At 46.7% G+C, this 13,681-nt stretch overlaps 1 protein-coding gene across 2 annotated transcripts in view; it reads right to left on the reverse strand.

The window, feature by feature from the left end:
* Positions 1-5,870, reverse strand: part of CHST11 (carbohydrate sulfotransferase 11) — a 152,611-nt gene extending 146,741 nt beyond the window's left edge. Inside the window, exon 1 of one of the 2 annotated variants that reach the window (XM_015864533.2) lies at positions 5,623-5,870. In XM_015864533.2, the coding sequence (XP_015720019.1) occupies positions 5,623-5,725 (103 nt within the window). In that variant the 5' untranslated portion in view covers positions 5,726-5,870. Of the gene's footprint in view, positions 1-5,607 lie in introns of both variants that reach the window. The other variant, XM_015864524.2, reaches the window with a different exon arrangement.
* Positions 5,871-13,681: the final 7,811 nt, after the last annotated feature.

Genomic DNA, 13,681 nt, shown 5'->3' on the forward strand with positions numbered 1-13,681 from the left:
CGTGCCAAATTAATAAGGTTAAAAGCAAAGCTGTGCTCTACTTTCATTGCAAACACTGGGCAAGGTGCACAGAACAGCCAAAAAGAATTCTTTTGTCTAAAATAAAAGCTAGCTGAATATTTAATTGTGAAATGCATAATGCAGGGAAACTTCTTTAAAGCAGGAAAATCTCCCTGACTCATACAGATACCAAATTCACTTGCTGCAAAAGAATACGCATGCTGCACCTACTTAAAGCACACTGTGCAGTCCAGGTCCTGTTGTTTGACACAGAAAGGAGGATGCCATCATCTGTTATGGTTCACAGCTTTTCACGCTAAGTAAGTTCACAGAGTGAAGCGTGACAAGCAAATCAACCCCGTGGAATCCTACCTGCAGCTCATATGCCCAACATCAGGGGTTCACCAACACCCCATAAACAGTGAACAGGCTGCTGCAGAGAGGCCAGAGCAGGAGACATACATGCAGGTAGGACAGCCCCAACACTGAAGAATTTACTGCTTGTACAGAAGCAGGCATCACTCGTGCACTGGGCCACCCTTCGTCACATCCCTCCCTGATGCTACAGCTATGTGACAACCCCACCAGGCAGTAGGTAGGGAGCTGAAATTAACACGTGCCATTCAAGGGGAAGACCTGTGATTGCAGCTTAATGGGAGGGAATTATCTCCCCTTGAAAACATCACCCACCTAACTTCTTACTAGCCCTGCTCATTGATCAGGCATTAAATGGAAAAAAAGGATAACAGCATTATGCAAAAGTGACACAGAGTCCAAACGTACATACAGTGGAACTGTGAATTATTCATGAACCCTTAGTTTCAGGTGCCAAACAATTACATGAAAGGGGAACACGCTGCACCCTCTGCTGATTACATTCACAAAATTGGAATCCCAGAAAATCCCTCTGTCTGGAGGCATGAGCCAGAGATAATTAGGAGCTGCATTCTCCCGTCGATTTGCTGCAGTCTCTGGTGGTCTCATCTCCTACTCATAGCATAAGGCTGGTGCCAGAAACAGCACTTTGTCACACACCAGCATTTTGCCCACGACAAAAGGATGATATCTACGACTTGGATACTGAAACACAAATAAGAAGGAATTAACTGAACTCTACAGTTTGAATTGCTACTTTAAGGACAAATACCTACTTCATCCACAAAGATCTCACATGAATGGGCTCCACAGGGAGCAGGAGCATCCAACAGAAATGGGAACGTGCTTTGAAGCATTATCCTCATAGTATGTGGTTACTGAATCTAAATGACCTGCCACAGACATTATCTGTCTTCATCCCAGACATGTTGAATATAAACAAAGTTCTTGAATTTACTTTTGTTTCCTCAATGTGAAAGGAAGAAGAGCCTTTTCCCTCTGTCGATTTGAGCACAACCCTTCAACCGCACCACCACACTTGATTTTATGTCTGATGACACTTCGACAAGTCACACACAGAATTCAAACACCTGCCTCGAACAACACGAACCATCTGCAGGAAAAACCCATCATGCCGAAACCCTCCTGTCCCCAGCTCCCTTGGGATCACCCTGGAGTTGATACATAATCCATATGCATGAGCCCAAAAGGCTAGAGATGGAAAGGAAAAAAAAAACCCACAAAAAAACTGTTCTACAATGACATTCACACAAGGACAACCGAAGCAGCTTTGTCAGCCAGGATTTAATGCAGTATGCCTGGCAACAGATGCTGGTGCTGGGAAGAGCAATGTGGACCTCACTTCTTCCAGTCTCCAAACCACTTCTAGACCTGTCGCGTGGTACAGTGTAAGATAAATGACCTGAGATTCCAAAAACAATGGAAACTATTTAAGAACTCACAAATATACTCTCCCTTTGCAGAGAGGAAAGTGACGTGCTAGTTGTACCCCATCAACTGTGTAACTCATTTCTAAGAATCACAGAATGGTTTGGGTTGGAAGAGACCATTCACACCATGTAGTTCCAACCCCCTGCTATAGGCAGGGACACCTCCCTCTAGACCAGGACGCTCAAAGCCCCATCCAGCCTAGCCTAGAGCATTTAAATTACCTAATATTGTTTTATTCCTATTTCAAGAGGAAAATGAGTTCACACTCACATCAACTCTTCATCTCTGAGAAATTCCGACTTCAGCCAAGTCAGTTTTACATCTGTAAATGTGGAGTTTTAGTGCTATGAAAATCAGCACGTGGCTCCCCCAGCATTAATTAGTAGTACTAAAAAAAGAACAACAACACTGAAAGCTTATGAAAATCTACACAGTAAGAATGGTAACTGCAGAGCAATAAGCATTCTGATCAACTACTGTTTCCTAAGACATGCTTGTGGCGTCAGGTCGTCACGGCTTGGAAACATTCAGAAATAAAAACCTATTTCCTAAGGTCAGTGAATAGTTGTTGCAGAAAAACTGTATGCAGATGTACCGAGACAGAAGAAGCTGCCTTTCTGCTAAGTCTCACAGTCACTAGAAAGGCTTGCAGAAGACACAGAACAGCTTAACTCTGAGCACTTCCAGACTACCTGTACCACTGAGAGCAAAGACCTGAGCAGCTCCATGCACCCTGGGCATGTGGACCCATGGAAGTCAGCACAAAGCTGCCAGGGATAGCAACAGCAATCACAGCAGGGCTCCAGGGAATGAATTTCACTGCACACCATTAAATGAGGGCCAGATCCTTGTGGCTGTCAGCTGAGCTCCATCTCAGCATCCCAAATGGAATAACTTAAAGCCAGTGTACGGGGGCCATCAAAGCAGTGCCACACACCCACTGCTCTGCAAGTCTCCTTCCCCTTTTAGAAGTAGGGAAGGAAGCGTGGATCACTTTGTGAGACGGCAGAATGCTGCATTGATTTTCAAACAGAATCTTCCATCAAAACCAAACATAAGCTCATCTTCAGACAAAGAGGGGGAAAAAAAATCCTCGCATCATCTGAGTTGTTCTGCCATGGGAACAAAGGTAGGCATCAGCCCTCCACCAGGAAGGCACAGTGGTCTGTCAGGCAGTGCCACGTGAGGAACTGCTCAGAGGACTGCAGACCAGAGTTCATCGGAAGACCTGGCCTGCAAGGAGCAGCAGCACACCAAAAAAGGAGCTGAGAAAGGGAGCAAAAAAACTCCAGTCTGCAGGAGGGAACCCAATGTGCCCAGCCTGACCCCAGCCCAGCAGCTCTGCACACACCCTGGCACCATCCCACTGGATGCCAGGACATGCAGGTGCACCAGGAACTGCAGTGGGCCATCGTAACAGCCCAGGGCTGACCTTCCATATGCAAACAAGACCCAGGAGCACAAAGCAATTAATCATTCCACAGTCAGCAAGTGGCAAAAGAGCAAAGAGAAAAATCCTGAGCAAGAACCCAGAAAAATCCCCATGCAGCTAAAGCAAGTACTGAAGAATTTTTTGTTCCACTGGGTGGTTTTTGTCTTTTTTTTTCTTTCCCCTCCCCAAAAGGGGTTAGATGGACAACAGGAAAACACACAGTCACCAGTGCCATTTCCTCCCTCAGGAACAAACAGTGAGCTGGCCTCCCCCAGATCCCCAAACAGGACCCATGGGCTGGGATTAGCTCCTGACTTTGCTCTACAGTTTATCCTAAGAACGCCTTCCATTGGCTGTCATTTTTCCCCCAGGGAACAATCTGCCAGCAGGGACTTTTGCTGGAGTACTTGTTGGGTTTGCTGTGTAGTCACCATCCCTGGAGGCATTCAAGAGCCGTGTGGATGTGGCACTGAGGGATGAGGTCAGTGGGCAAGGTGGGGACGGGCTGACAGTAGGACTAGGTGATCTCACAGTGCTCTTTTCCAACCTTAATGATTCTATGATTTTACTTTAAACCTTCTAGCAATGACCTACATTCAGACCTTCTCAAATGGGAAGTGTCCCCCTAACACTATGGAGTCATCCTGCCCCTGAGCACAGCTCATTCAGCAGCTTTCCAACACCTTCACCTTTTGCGCTGCACCTAAATGGTTCGGAAAGCTCTGCAGGCAGAGAGCAGCTTTCCTAAAGCTCACCAAGAGCACTGAGGGAGTGAAGAAACAGCCAGATCTTGAATAAGGAGCTTATACTCCTCACAAAGAACTTCATCAAACACCTACCTTATTTCCCATCCACAAGGGCAGGTAGAAACTCTTCAACTATTTCTGACAGCAAGACACTTGTCTTACAGAGCACTGCAAGTGACTGCTGGCAACCCAGGGTCTGAGGCAGCTCCCTCCTGCAGCCCTCCAAAGGCACACACTGCTGTGCCAACCTCGGGCCAAAACACCAAACCTCCTCCTCTACAAGAAGGATACCAGCCGAGACCTGGAAAAGTTTTAATACATCACCAGCCTTGCACTTAGCTCAGAGTCCAGCCCCACTGAGTTGAATGATACAACAGGAAGGGTTATAAGGAAATCCTATTATCACAAAAGGGTGCAACTGGAAGCAAGGTTTCTGTATCCCAGACAGCCAACGCACAACCACATAGCAGATACCTGACTAAAAGAGCTGCCAGAGATTGGCAAAACACATTCAAACTGAACGGCCAGACCGTATCTCAACCTAGATTAGTGTCTGGTTTCTACAGAAACAACCACCTCCATTTAGGAGGAAAAAAAAGCACAGAATGTGCTGGTAATGTTCGAGAAGATACAACAGAGATAAAAATGGGTTTGGATCTCATTTATTTCCATGCATGCTAACAACCCAAATATGCGTTAAATGCAAGACGGGTGCAGCTCATCCTCCCCGTGCTTTCACAGCACCACACTCACGCCTCAGCTTCGGGTAAATGCTCTGAACGGCACCGAATCTCAGCCCGCTTACAGCCCCACATCAGCACGAACACAAAGCCGTGATCTTCAGCGGTTAACTACGGAATGCACTGAGAATCCTTTTGAAGGTGATTCAGGTACGTTCAGAACCACGCAGTTAAGTGTTTTGTGTCGATCTCCCCCGTAGCGCACGCTGACTTTTTGTTCCGGCAGCACCATTCACCCAAAACTTGGGGAAAGGCAACTCTTGGCCACCAATTACCTGCGCACACACTCGGACTACAGTACGTGCAGAAGGCAATCAATGAATGGAAAAAGAGTTCAATTCGCGGAGCTCTATTGCAGCTAGCAGCCGCGTGCGGTGACCTGAAGCGCACCGGTAAAGCCATCCCCGGGTCCGATGGAAGCGGTGTGGACGCAGCGGGTACGAAGACACCCACCGCTTTCCCCAGGAGCCGGCACAGATGGGAGCCGAGAGAGAACGCATCCATCAAACCAACGGCACCAACTTCGTGGGAGCAGACGGCTGACGGAGCCCCGCTCCGTAGAGATGTAAGTGCGCTGCCTCCCGGCTGCAGCACGGGGCCCTGCAGCGCCGCACGCCACCAAAAAAACTTCAGGGCAGGCGATTTTTAATCCTCTGCGTCTCAGCGGCCGCCAGCTGGGAAGCGAAGAGCCGAGCTCCGACCTTCCTGCCCTGTACCCATCTCCGCTTCGCTTCTCGGCTACCGGTCCCGCCGCACGACGCCGGGCACGCACCGACCGAACCCCAACAAAGTTTCCACCCGCCCCGCGCACCCCGGGGCGGCCGCCACCTGCGGCGGGGAGAGCTGAGCAGCAGAGCCCTACCTGGGAGCAACATACTTTGGAAATAGAAGATGACGAGGATGAAGGAGCCCACGGAAGTGACCAGGACCATCCTGCACACCCGGTTCATCCTCATTACTTCCAGCACCGCCGGCTTCATGGCGCTGCCCAGCAGCGCACCGCCCGGCTCAGGCTCAGCAGCCGCTCCGCGCTACCGCCGAGGGAGGAGCCGGAGCCGCCGCTGCGCCTGAGGATGCCCGGGCGCCCGCGCCCTGTACCGGGGGGCGCTAATGCCTGCGCTGGGCGTGACCACGGCGCTCGGCAGGCGGAGGGGCGCTCGTTGCGGCGCGGGGGGAGGCGGGCCGGGCGGGGAGCCGGGGGGAGGAGCGCCGCCCCCCCCCTCGCCAGGGGGAGAGATGGTCCCGCCCGGCGGCGGCGGCGGCGGCGGGCGGGGACGCGCGGAGCTGCCTCGAGGGGCCGCCGCCGCCGCCGCCGCGGGGGGAGGGGCGGGTCGTAGCCGGCGCCGCAGCGATGTGCTGCTGCTGCTGCTCGCCCTGAACTTGGCCGCTGTGGCCTCAGCCGGTTGTGCCCCCGCGATCCGACCGTGGGGAAACGTGCCCTGCCCTCGTGGCGCGAGTGGCTCCGTTCATCCTAAGGCGTCCTCTCGCTCGTCATTATGTAAGGCACGGCTCTGTCGCCGTCCCCGTCGTACCGTCGCTGCGCTGTCCCGACAGGTAGCTGTGAATATCTGTAACCGCAGCCTTTCGGGAGCACTGAATCATCTCCAGCGCTCACTCTGCTACCTGGCACGGCAGAAATGGCTCGGGGTTTAAGTCCGTGCCTTCTGTCCGGCGAACCAACTCGCTGCTCGGTTCCACGTGGAGAAATAAAAAGCCCTCGGGTGGTCCGTACGAGATGGACACGGAGCGGTGACACGCAGCAGAACTAAACGGACCTGCCTCCACCGAGGCCTGTGCTGCGCTTCCCACCGTTACCTCACGCAGTGCTCCCACGGTGGGACGGTCCGCCTGCTCAGAACAGGACAGGTGCTGCAAAGCGTGTTTGAGAATGAGACTGGCGCGTCAACGTCATCCTTGTGCAGTCTTAAGCATTCCGCCTGTTCCCCTGCTGTGCCCAAGTACTGCTCTGCTGCTGCTTTCCTTTTCGCTAAAGCAAAAACCATCTTGCTGAAGCCAACACCATCAAGTGGGGGTGGCTTGGAAATTAAAGAGGGGAGATTTGGATTAGATGTTAGCAGATCTTTCACTCAGAGTGGTGAGGCACTGGCACAGCTGCCGAGAGAAGCTGTGGTGCCCCATCCCTGGAGGTGCTCAAGGCCAGGTTGGATGGGACCCTGGGCAGCTGAGCTGAGGGGTGACGGCCCTGCCCATGGCACAGGGTAGGACAGGATGATCCCTAAGGTCCTTCCAACCAAAGCCATTCTATGACTCCATGATATACAAGACTTTCATTTTCTTTCCCAGCTTTCTGTCTAGTCTTCCAAGGTGGGTCAAAGGGGAGAGGTCTTTAAACTGAAAATAGCCCCAAACAGATCCCAGCCCAAAGCTGGCGGCTGGAAAGCAGGTAGGATAAAAAAGCACATTTTAAGCCAGAAAAGAAACAAAACCAAAAGAAGAAAGGCGAGTATTCCTTCCTGGGTAATTGTGACAAAACCATGCAAAGTTATTGGGGTTTCCCATTCAGACAATTAAAATTTACCTAAAGGATGAACCATTTGTCTCAGCATTTGTAACAGTGGATCATATGGGCTTGGCCTGAAGCTGCTTTCATTAGGAAATATCCATTCTGTAACACATCTAAAGTGGCCATTCCTAAAGGCAAAGGCAAAGGACCAAAGTCAACCAGAAGTATAGGCTGTCATTTCAGTACACATCCATCAGTATACAGACTGCAGCACAATGAGCAACTGCAGCGTTTTAACGTGGAGAGCTGGACTGTGTCCAGGAATGTGGCTATGACACCAAGGGATGAAGGCAGAAGCTGAAAACTCAACACTCAGGCAAGAAATGTGAGGAGAGTAAGGCTTCATGCTGCTGGAGGAAGTGGATGGTTGCTCAGTGCAGCCTAAAGGTGGTCACTCTATTTTCTGGACATTATCCTCTGATGGAATGATGTAGCATTTTTAACATGCAGCAGGAAAAAGAAGCAACAGCTGTGTTGCCATTCGCTATTAACAGCACATCATAAAGGCAATACCTTCATCGCATACACTGGCAATTACAAGCTTAGCATTCATGCTCATGCTTGCAGCATCTATGCAAATTTCAAGCCTTGCATCCTTTCTAGCGACTGATGAATTAGGACAATTAAATACAGCAGCTCAGCAGCCTTTATTTATTTATTCATTCATTCATTCATTGAGGTTAAGACACCTGTGCTTTGGTTTTCCTACAGAAAAGAGCATAAAAGGGAATACAAGCAAATGCTGTTGTCTTTGCAGACGGCTGCCAAGTTTTCTAACAGATTACAGAGGCACAGCTCAGGCACTTCTAAAGCATATCTCTGAGTGGAAGGTTGAGCAGCTGCAGAGCAGCAGGGAGACCTTGGACTGTGCTGTAGGTGTGATCACCTACCATTCCCATGACAATAGCCTGCGTTCGGTACTTCTGAACAAAAATAGGCTCAGCGTCAAGAGATTTATGGAAAGAAAGACTTAAGAGCTTAAGAACAGATGCTGGTGACATCAGAAGGAGTCCAGACAGTGTTTTGGAGATTGTTTTGTATAACAGAAAAGCTTTAAAGAAAACAAACAAACAAAACCACCCACATCGCTATTGATAAAGCTCTAAAAATAACAAAACCGCAGCTAAATAGCAGCACTGACAGAAGTCACTGCTACACTGCAGTGTGTAGCCACCTCGTAGTGAAATTTATGAAGAAATGGCAAGCACGCTAATGCTAAGGAGCACATTGAAATGTGAACCAGAAAGCTGTGAGAAAATAGAGGAGGCAATGAGACACCTGCAAGTGTTGGTGCAACTCTGTTAGTTTGTTTAAACTGATAAACTTCATCCTCATAAAAACAAAGGATGACGCATGAAGGAAATATCATAGAATGCTTAGCGTTGGAAGGGACCTCTGAAGGCCATCTAGTCCAACTCCTCTGTAGTGAACAGGGACGCCACAGCTAGAGCAGACCATAGGGCCTGGTCCAGCCTTGCCTTGAAAGTCTCCAGGGATGGGGCGACAGCTACATCACTAGGCAGCCTGTTCCAGTGCCTCACCACCCTCACTGCAAAAGATTTTTTCCTTATATCCAACTTAAATCTCCCCTCTTTGAGCTTGAAATCATTTCCCCTTGTTCTGTCACCACAGACCCCAATAAAGAATCTGTCCCCTCCTATTCTGGAGCTCCCCTTTAGATACTGAAAGAAAAATCTTCGGGATGGGTTTGGGCAACTGATATTATTGAGGGAATATGCACAAGCTTTTAGGCACACAAGCTCTTCTTTAGATCTGCAACAGAAAGAGCAAATTTCAGACTCTGCCTTGTATCCCTGCACTGTTACAAAGCCAGTCCCATCACAATACTTAACTCCATGGGGTTTACGCACAGGTTGTACTTGACAGTGTTTCCTATTTCCTATGCTGTCCTATGAATGCTGTCAATCTTAGGAAATACAGGATTTACAAATAATATAATACAGGAAACACAGGAAATACAGATTCAGGACACTGCCACCTCATGGGAAATCAGAGCATTTTCAACCACTCAAGAAGTAACAGATGCAGGGATGTATCTTGGCCTCACTAGAGTGAGTGGTTGTTTATTGCTAAGCACTAACAGATTAATTTGAATCATAGACTAATTGGTTCTAGGCAGAAATCTCACCTGTGGGGTTTTCTTTTCAGCTTTACCTTTGTCAGGTTATGCCTTAATGCCTCTATAACCAGAGCAACCTGAAGTATGTAGTTAGAAAAGGCAAGCTGAAATTCTTGCAGTATCTCTTGTTTCCCAGTAGATCTCCAGTGTCACAGAATCACAGAATGACCTGGGTTGGAAGGGACCTCAAGGATCATGAAGTTCCAACTCCCCTGCCTGGCAGGGCCACCAAACTTCCACAATTACTAGATCAGGTTGCCCAGGGCTCCATCCAACCTGGCCTTGAACACCTCCAAGAATGGGGCATCCACAACCTCCCTAGGCAACCTGTTCCAGGACCAGGACCTGTCCTTCCCCAGGAATATAATGATTACCATTTTCCAGTTTAAAATACATTGTACTAGATGTCACTCCATTCTCCACAGAGAGTTCAACCTGAGAAGCAGAAGTTTTTCCAGGTCTAAACACCGAGCTACTCTCACCTCTGAAACACATGTGCTACCTTTATCGTTATCTGCTATTAGTCTTAATTATAGCCCATTTATTCCTATTATCCTCAGTAGTAGAAAAGCATCTTGGCAAGCTTTAGGAAGCTCCCCTCTAGTAGGGTTCCTTGCAAGGAACATCTTTGCCAGCGTGGCACATATGTGGTCTGCAAGTACACTAAGATGTGCTGCTGGAAACAGTTCACTGGTGAGATGAGATGAATATCCTCATGTCTGTTAAAAACAAGAACAATGCCATACATTTACATGTCTTCACAATGCTGTCTCTGTTGCAGAACTTCCTTGATTTAAATATGGAAGAACACAGGATCACTGTTAAGTCAAACAAGATAAGTGAAAGGACAAACATACAGTTGACTTAACAAAATTCTTAAGAAGAAGCAATTAGAAGAAGCAATGTAGGATTTCTCTGAAGATTAAAGTAATACCTACAAGGGAATCCAGAGGTTGATAGTTGCAAGACCACTGTATATTAATTGCAAGACCATTAGTTAGACCTGGGGGAGTTAAGCACAGAAGTAAGTTTTTAATCTTTGCTTTGGAGTTTACAGTTCTCAGACATGATGGATATTTATACCTCTGCCCAATGTGATCAACAGCTGCACTGGGGTGCACCCAGAGGTGCAGCACAGCTCAGGACAATGTCACTTCAGAGGAAGCATCAGTAAGATCTATATCAGGTAGCAGCGGTTAGGTCTGACAAAAGGCTGACATTTTCTTTCTAGAGCTTGGCTTTTGTCCTGCCATGCAAATGGATACACTTGGGGAGCACCCCCCACCCCTCCCCCAAACTCAAATCCAAGGGAAATTCCAGTGCATCCCATCACCACAGTTACAACTACAGAAGCCAACACAAGTGCTCAGGCAGAGCAGACACTGTAATATTTGCCAAGTTCCATTCAAGTAGGTGCTTTTTTTTCTTCATTCTATGTGCAGTTGCTTCACATTTTTTCCTATTGCCAGTTAAGGACACTCATTATGAAGACGTGAAACTATTGGAGTAGAGCTTAACAAATGTACGAGATGAGGTGTCTGCAAGGCAATCTGGTCTGTCCATGCAAGTTCCCCTTGTACTGAGTTAGTTGCATTTGTTAAAAGGACTTTTTAAATGGTCAAGTATTTTGCTCAGCAAAAGGGCAACCTTAAATCGTGCTTAAGCTGATACCTCTTTTTCTGCTGACCTTAGAGCACCAGCTTCATCAGAAGTGTGACTCAGAGAATGAAGAGGCTGAAATAAGGAGGAATTACTGACTTTTCATAGGGTTGCTTAACTTAATTCTATTCTCAGACACTCATGCTCCTCTGAGCATAATGATGTTAGCTTGCTATACTGTTCACTGGACATGAGGGTTCACATAGTAGCCATGAAGGCAGGATGCAAGTAGCAGCTGGCACCATGACCCCAGAGCAGTACAAACTACATAGACTCTACAAGACATAAGTGTGCTTGTTCCATTCACCCCACAGCACTTGCTCAGCTAAAATCCAAGCAAGCTGCTTCTAGGAGCAAATTGATTTGTTTCCAGGCAATGGAATGGTTTATATGTTACTCTGAGGGGGAAAAAGTCCAGCCAAGTTGGAACAAGCACACACATACTTAAAAATGACAAAAATCCCATTTGAAGAAGAAATAAAGAGAGTCATTGGATATTAGTAAGGAGGAAAAAAAAAGGAAGAGGGAAAATACCCACCACACCCAAACGAAAAAGGATTACTTAGATTGCCCCTTTTCTACTTTTCTGATCAAAGGATAAAGAAATCCCCTGTATGTGGGGAATGCAGAAGTGCCTTAAGATGATTGTTTAACTTTCCTGAAATGCTCTGTAATTATTTCTGATTATGTAAATAAGTTGCTGGCATTTTCTGCTGTGTTTCTTTCAAAATGATCATTACTGTCGCTTCTGGGGTAGATCCATCTCGCCAAGTGTGTATTTCCATCCAGCTGGTCTCCAGGCAGACGCATGTTGGCTCAAGGTTAAATTCGCAGGAAGGAATACACATTTACATGACACCATTCACTTGGCCTGTTTTAGGCATCTAAAGTGCAGTGTGATGAATCATGCCCTAAAAGCACCCAAAGACTGAGCTCCTGGATGTCTTGCTCTGCTGCAGACACTTACATTGCACACAGGGAAGGTTAAGTGAAATAAATCCCAATCCAGGTCTCTCAATCCCTTTTTGCTTTGAAAGAAAACTCATATTTTTTGTATTCTGGTGCTCAGCATTATGTTCTGTTTTCACATCACCTACCTTAGAAAATACTTTGCAGTCAGAAATGAGAGCCACATTCTCCACTGCTCCTTAAGCACATGCATTTCAGTAGAGTTCATTTTAGGCCACTTCTGTGTTCTCTCTTTTTCCACATTCTTCTTCTGCACAAAAAAAAAAATAAAAAAATAAAAAAAATTAAAAAAAAATCTATCACAGGACAAACATAAAACATTTTCCATTTCAATACCATTGTATGAGATTTTAGATTATCATAACTGCCATAAGATCTTTTCTGTTTGTTTATTTGCTTCTTCTAACTAGGCTAAAACTGAAGTTAAATATACATGCTCTTTATCTGGAGCTTCATCCAAAGGCCATTTTGAGGTCAGGATGTACTGGGAAAATCATGTTTGTGAAACAAATTCTGTGCACACACAACTGATTTAAACGTATATTTGAAGCCCTTACATCCAGTGAAGCATTTTCAAAGTCAACAAGTCAACATGGTCTGAAATAGAAAGGCACATAGCTCTCATTGTCACACTTTTCTTATGTTTCATTCCTCTGATGTTTGCCCTAGGAGAAAAAAATCCACTGAAGCCAGTATAAGCACAGGTGTGAAAAACAGGCTTGCAGCTGAAGTGGGGTTTCTTGTGCCTAATGGACAGCAGCACTGCTGAAAATCTGCAGACAGCAAGAGAAGCAGCAATTCATACTCATAACCAAAACTTCTCTCACTGTCTACACCTCCGTGACCTTAGGCCTGAGAAGTGCTATGAGAAGTTTAACTGAAAAACACTGCAGGATTATAGAGAACTGTTTAAAAGCACATCTAAAGGAAAAGGTTTTTCTAGTGCTAATTAAATTCCTTTTTTTTTACCTTACCTCTTTCACCATCCATCTTCAATTAAAAGGTGTGACTTCAGGGCATCTTTCTATTTAAAGGATGTCTAGGTGATATTACAGGAGAGGGAGCAGAGATGATAAATCACACTGAAGCTGTTGAAATAATACTAAGCAACCCATAACTTTGTTTTTCCAAATCACTTCACACATTCACCACTTCACTAATATTGCATCTATGTAACTAGTAGCTCCTTATGTTTCCACTCTGATGTGGCTCCCCATTCTTATGAATGACCTGCAGTGGGGTTGTGATTCCAACTCTGCTATGAATTCTCTGCACAAGAGAACATGATGCAGATCCAGCAATGAGAATCTGTAAAAACCATTGACAGCTGACTATGGAAAATCATGGTTTAAATGAAGTATATAATGACCTCCTATTCAACACCTTTATCAATGATCTTGATAAGGGGATTAAGTGTACCCTCAGTAAGTTTGCAGATGACACCAAGTTGGAAGGGATCATTGATATGCTGGAGGATAGAAACGCATTACATAGGGATCTGGAAAGTCTGAATCGATGGGCCAAGGTAAACTGTAAACTGTATGAGATTCAATAGGGCCAAGTGTCAGATCCTGCATTTTGTTTGCCCCAGGCAACCCTACAGACTTGGGGAGGTGTGTCTGTAAAGCTGCCTGACTAAAAGGG

Source organism: Coturnix japonica, chromosome 1 (assembly GCF_001577835.2).
Source record: "Coturnix japonica isolate 7356 chromosome 1, Coturnix japonica 2.1, whole genome shotgun sequence".
Taxonomy (NCBI): Eukaryota; Metazoa; Chordata; class Aves; order Galliformes; family Phasianidae; genus Coturnix; species Coturnix japonica.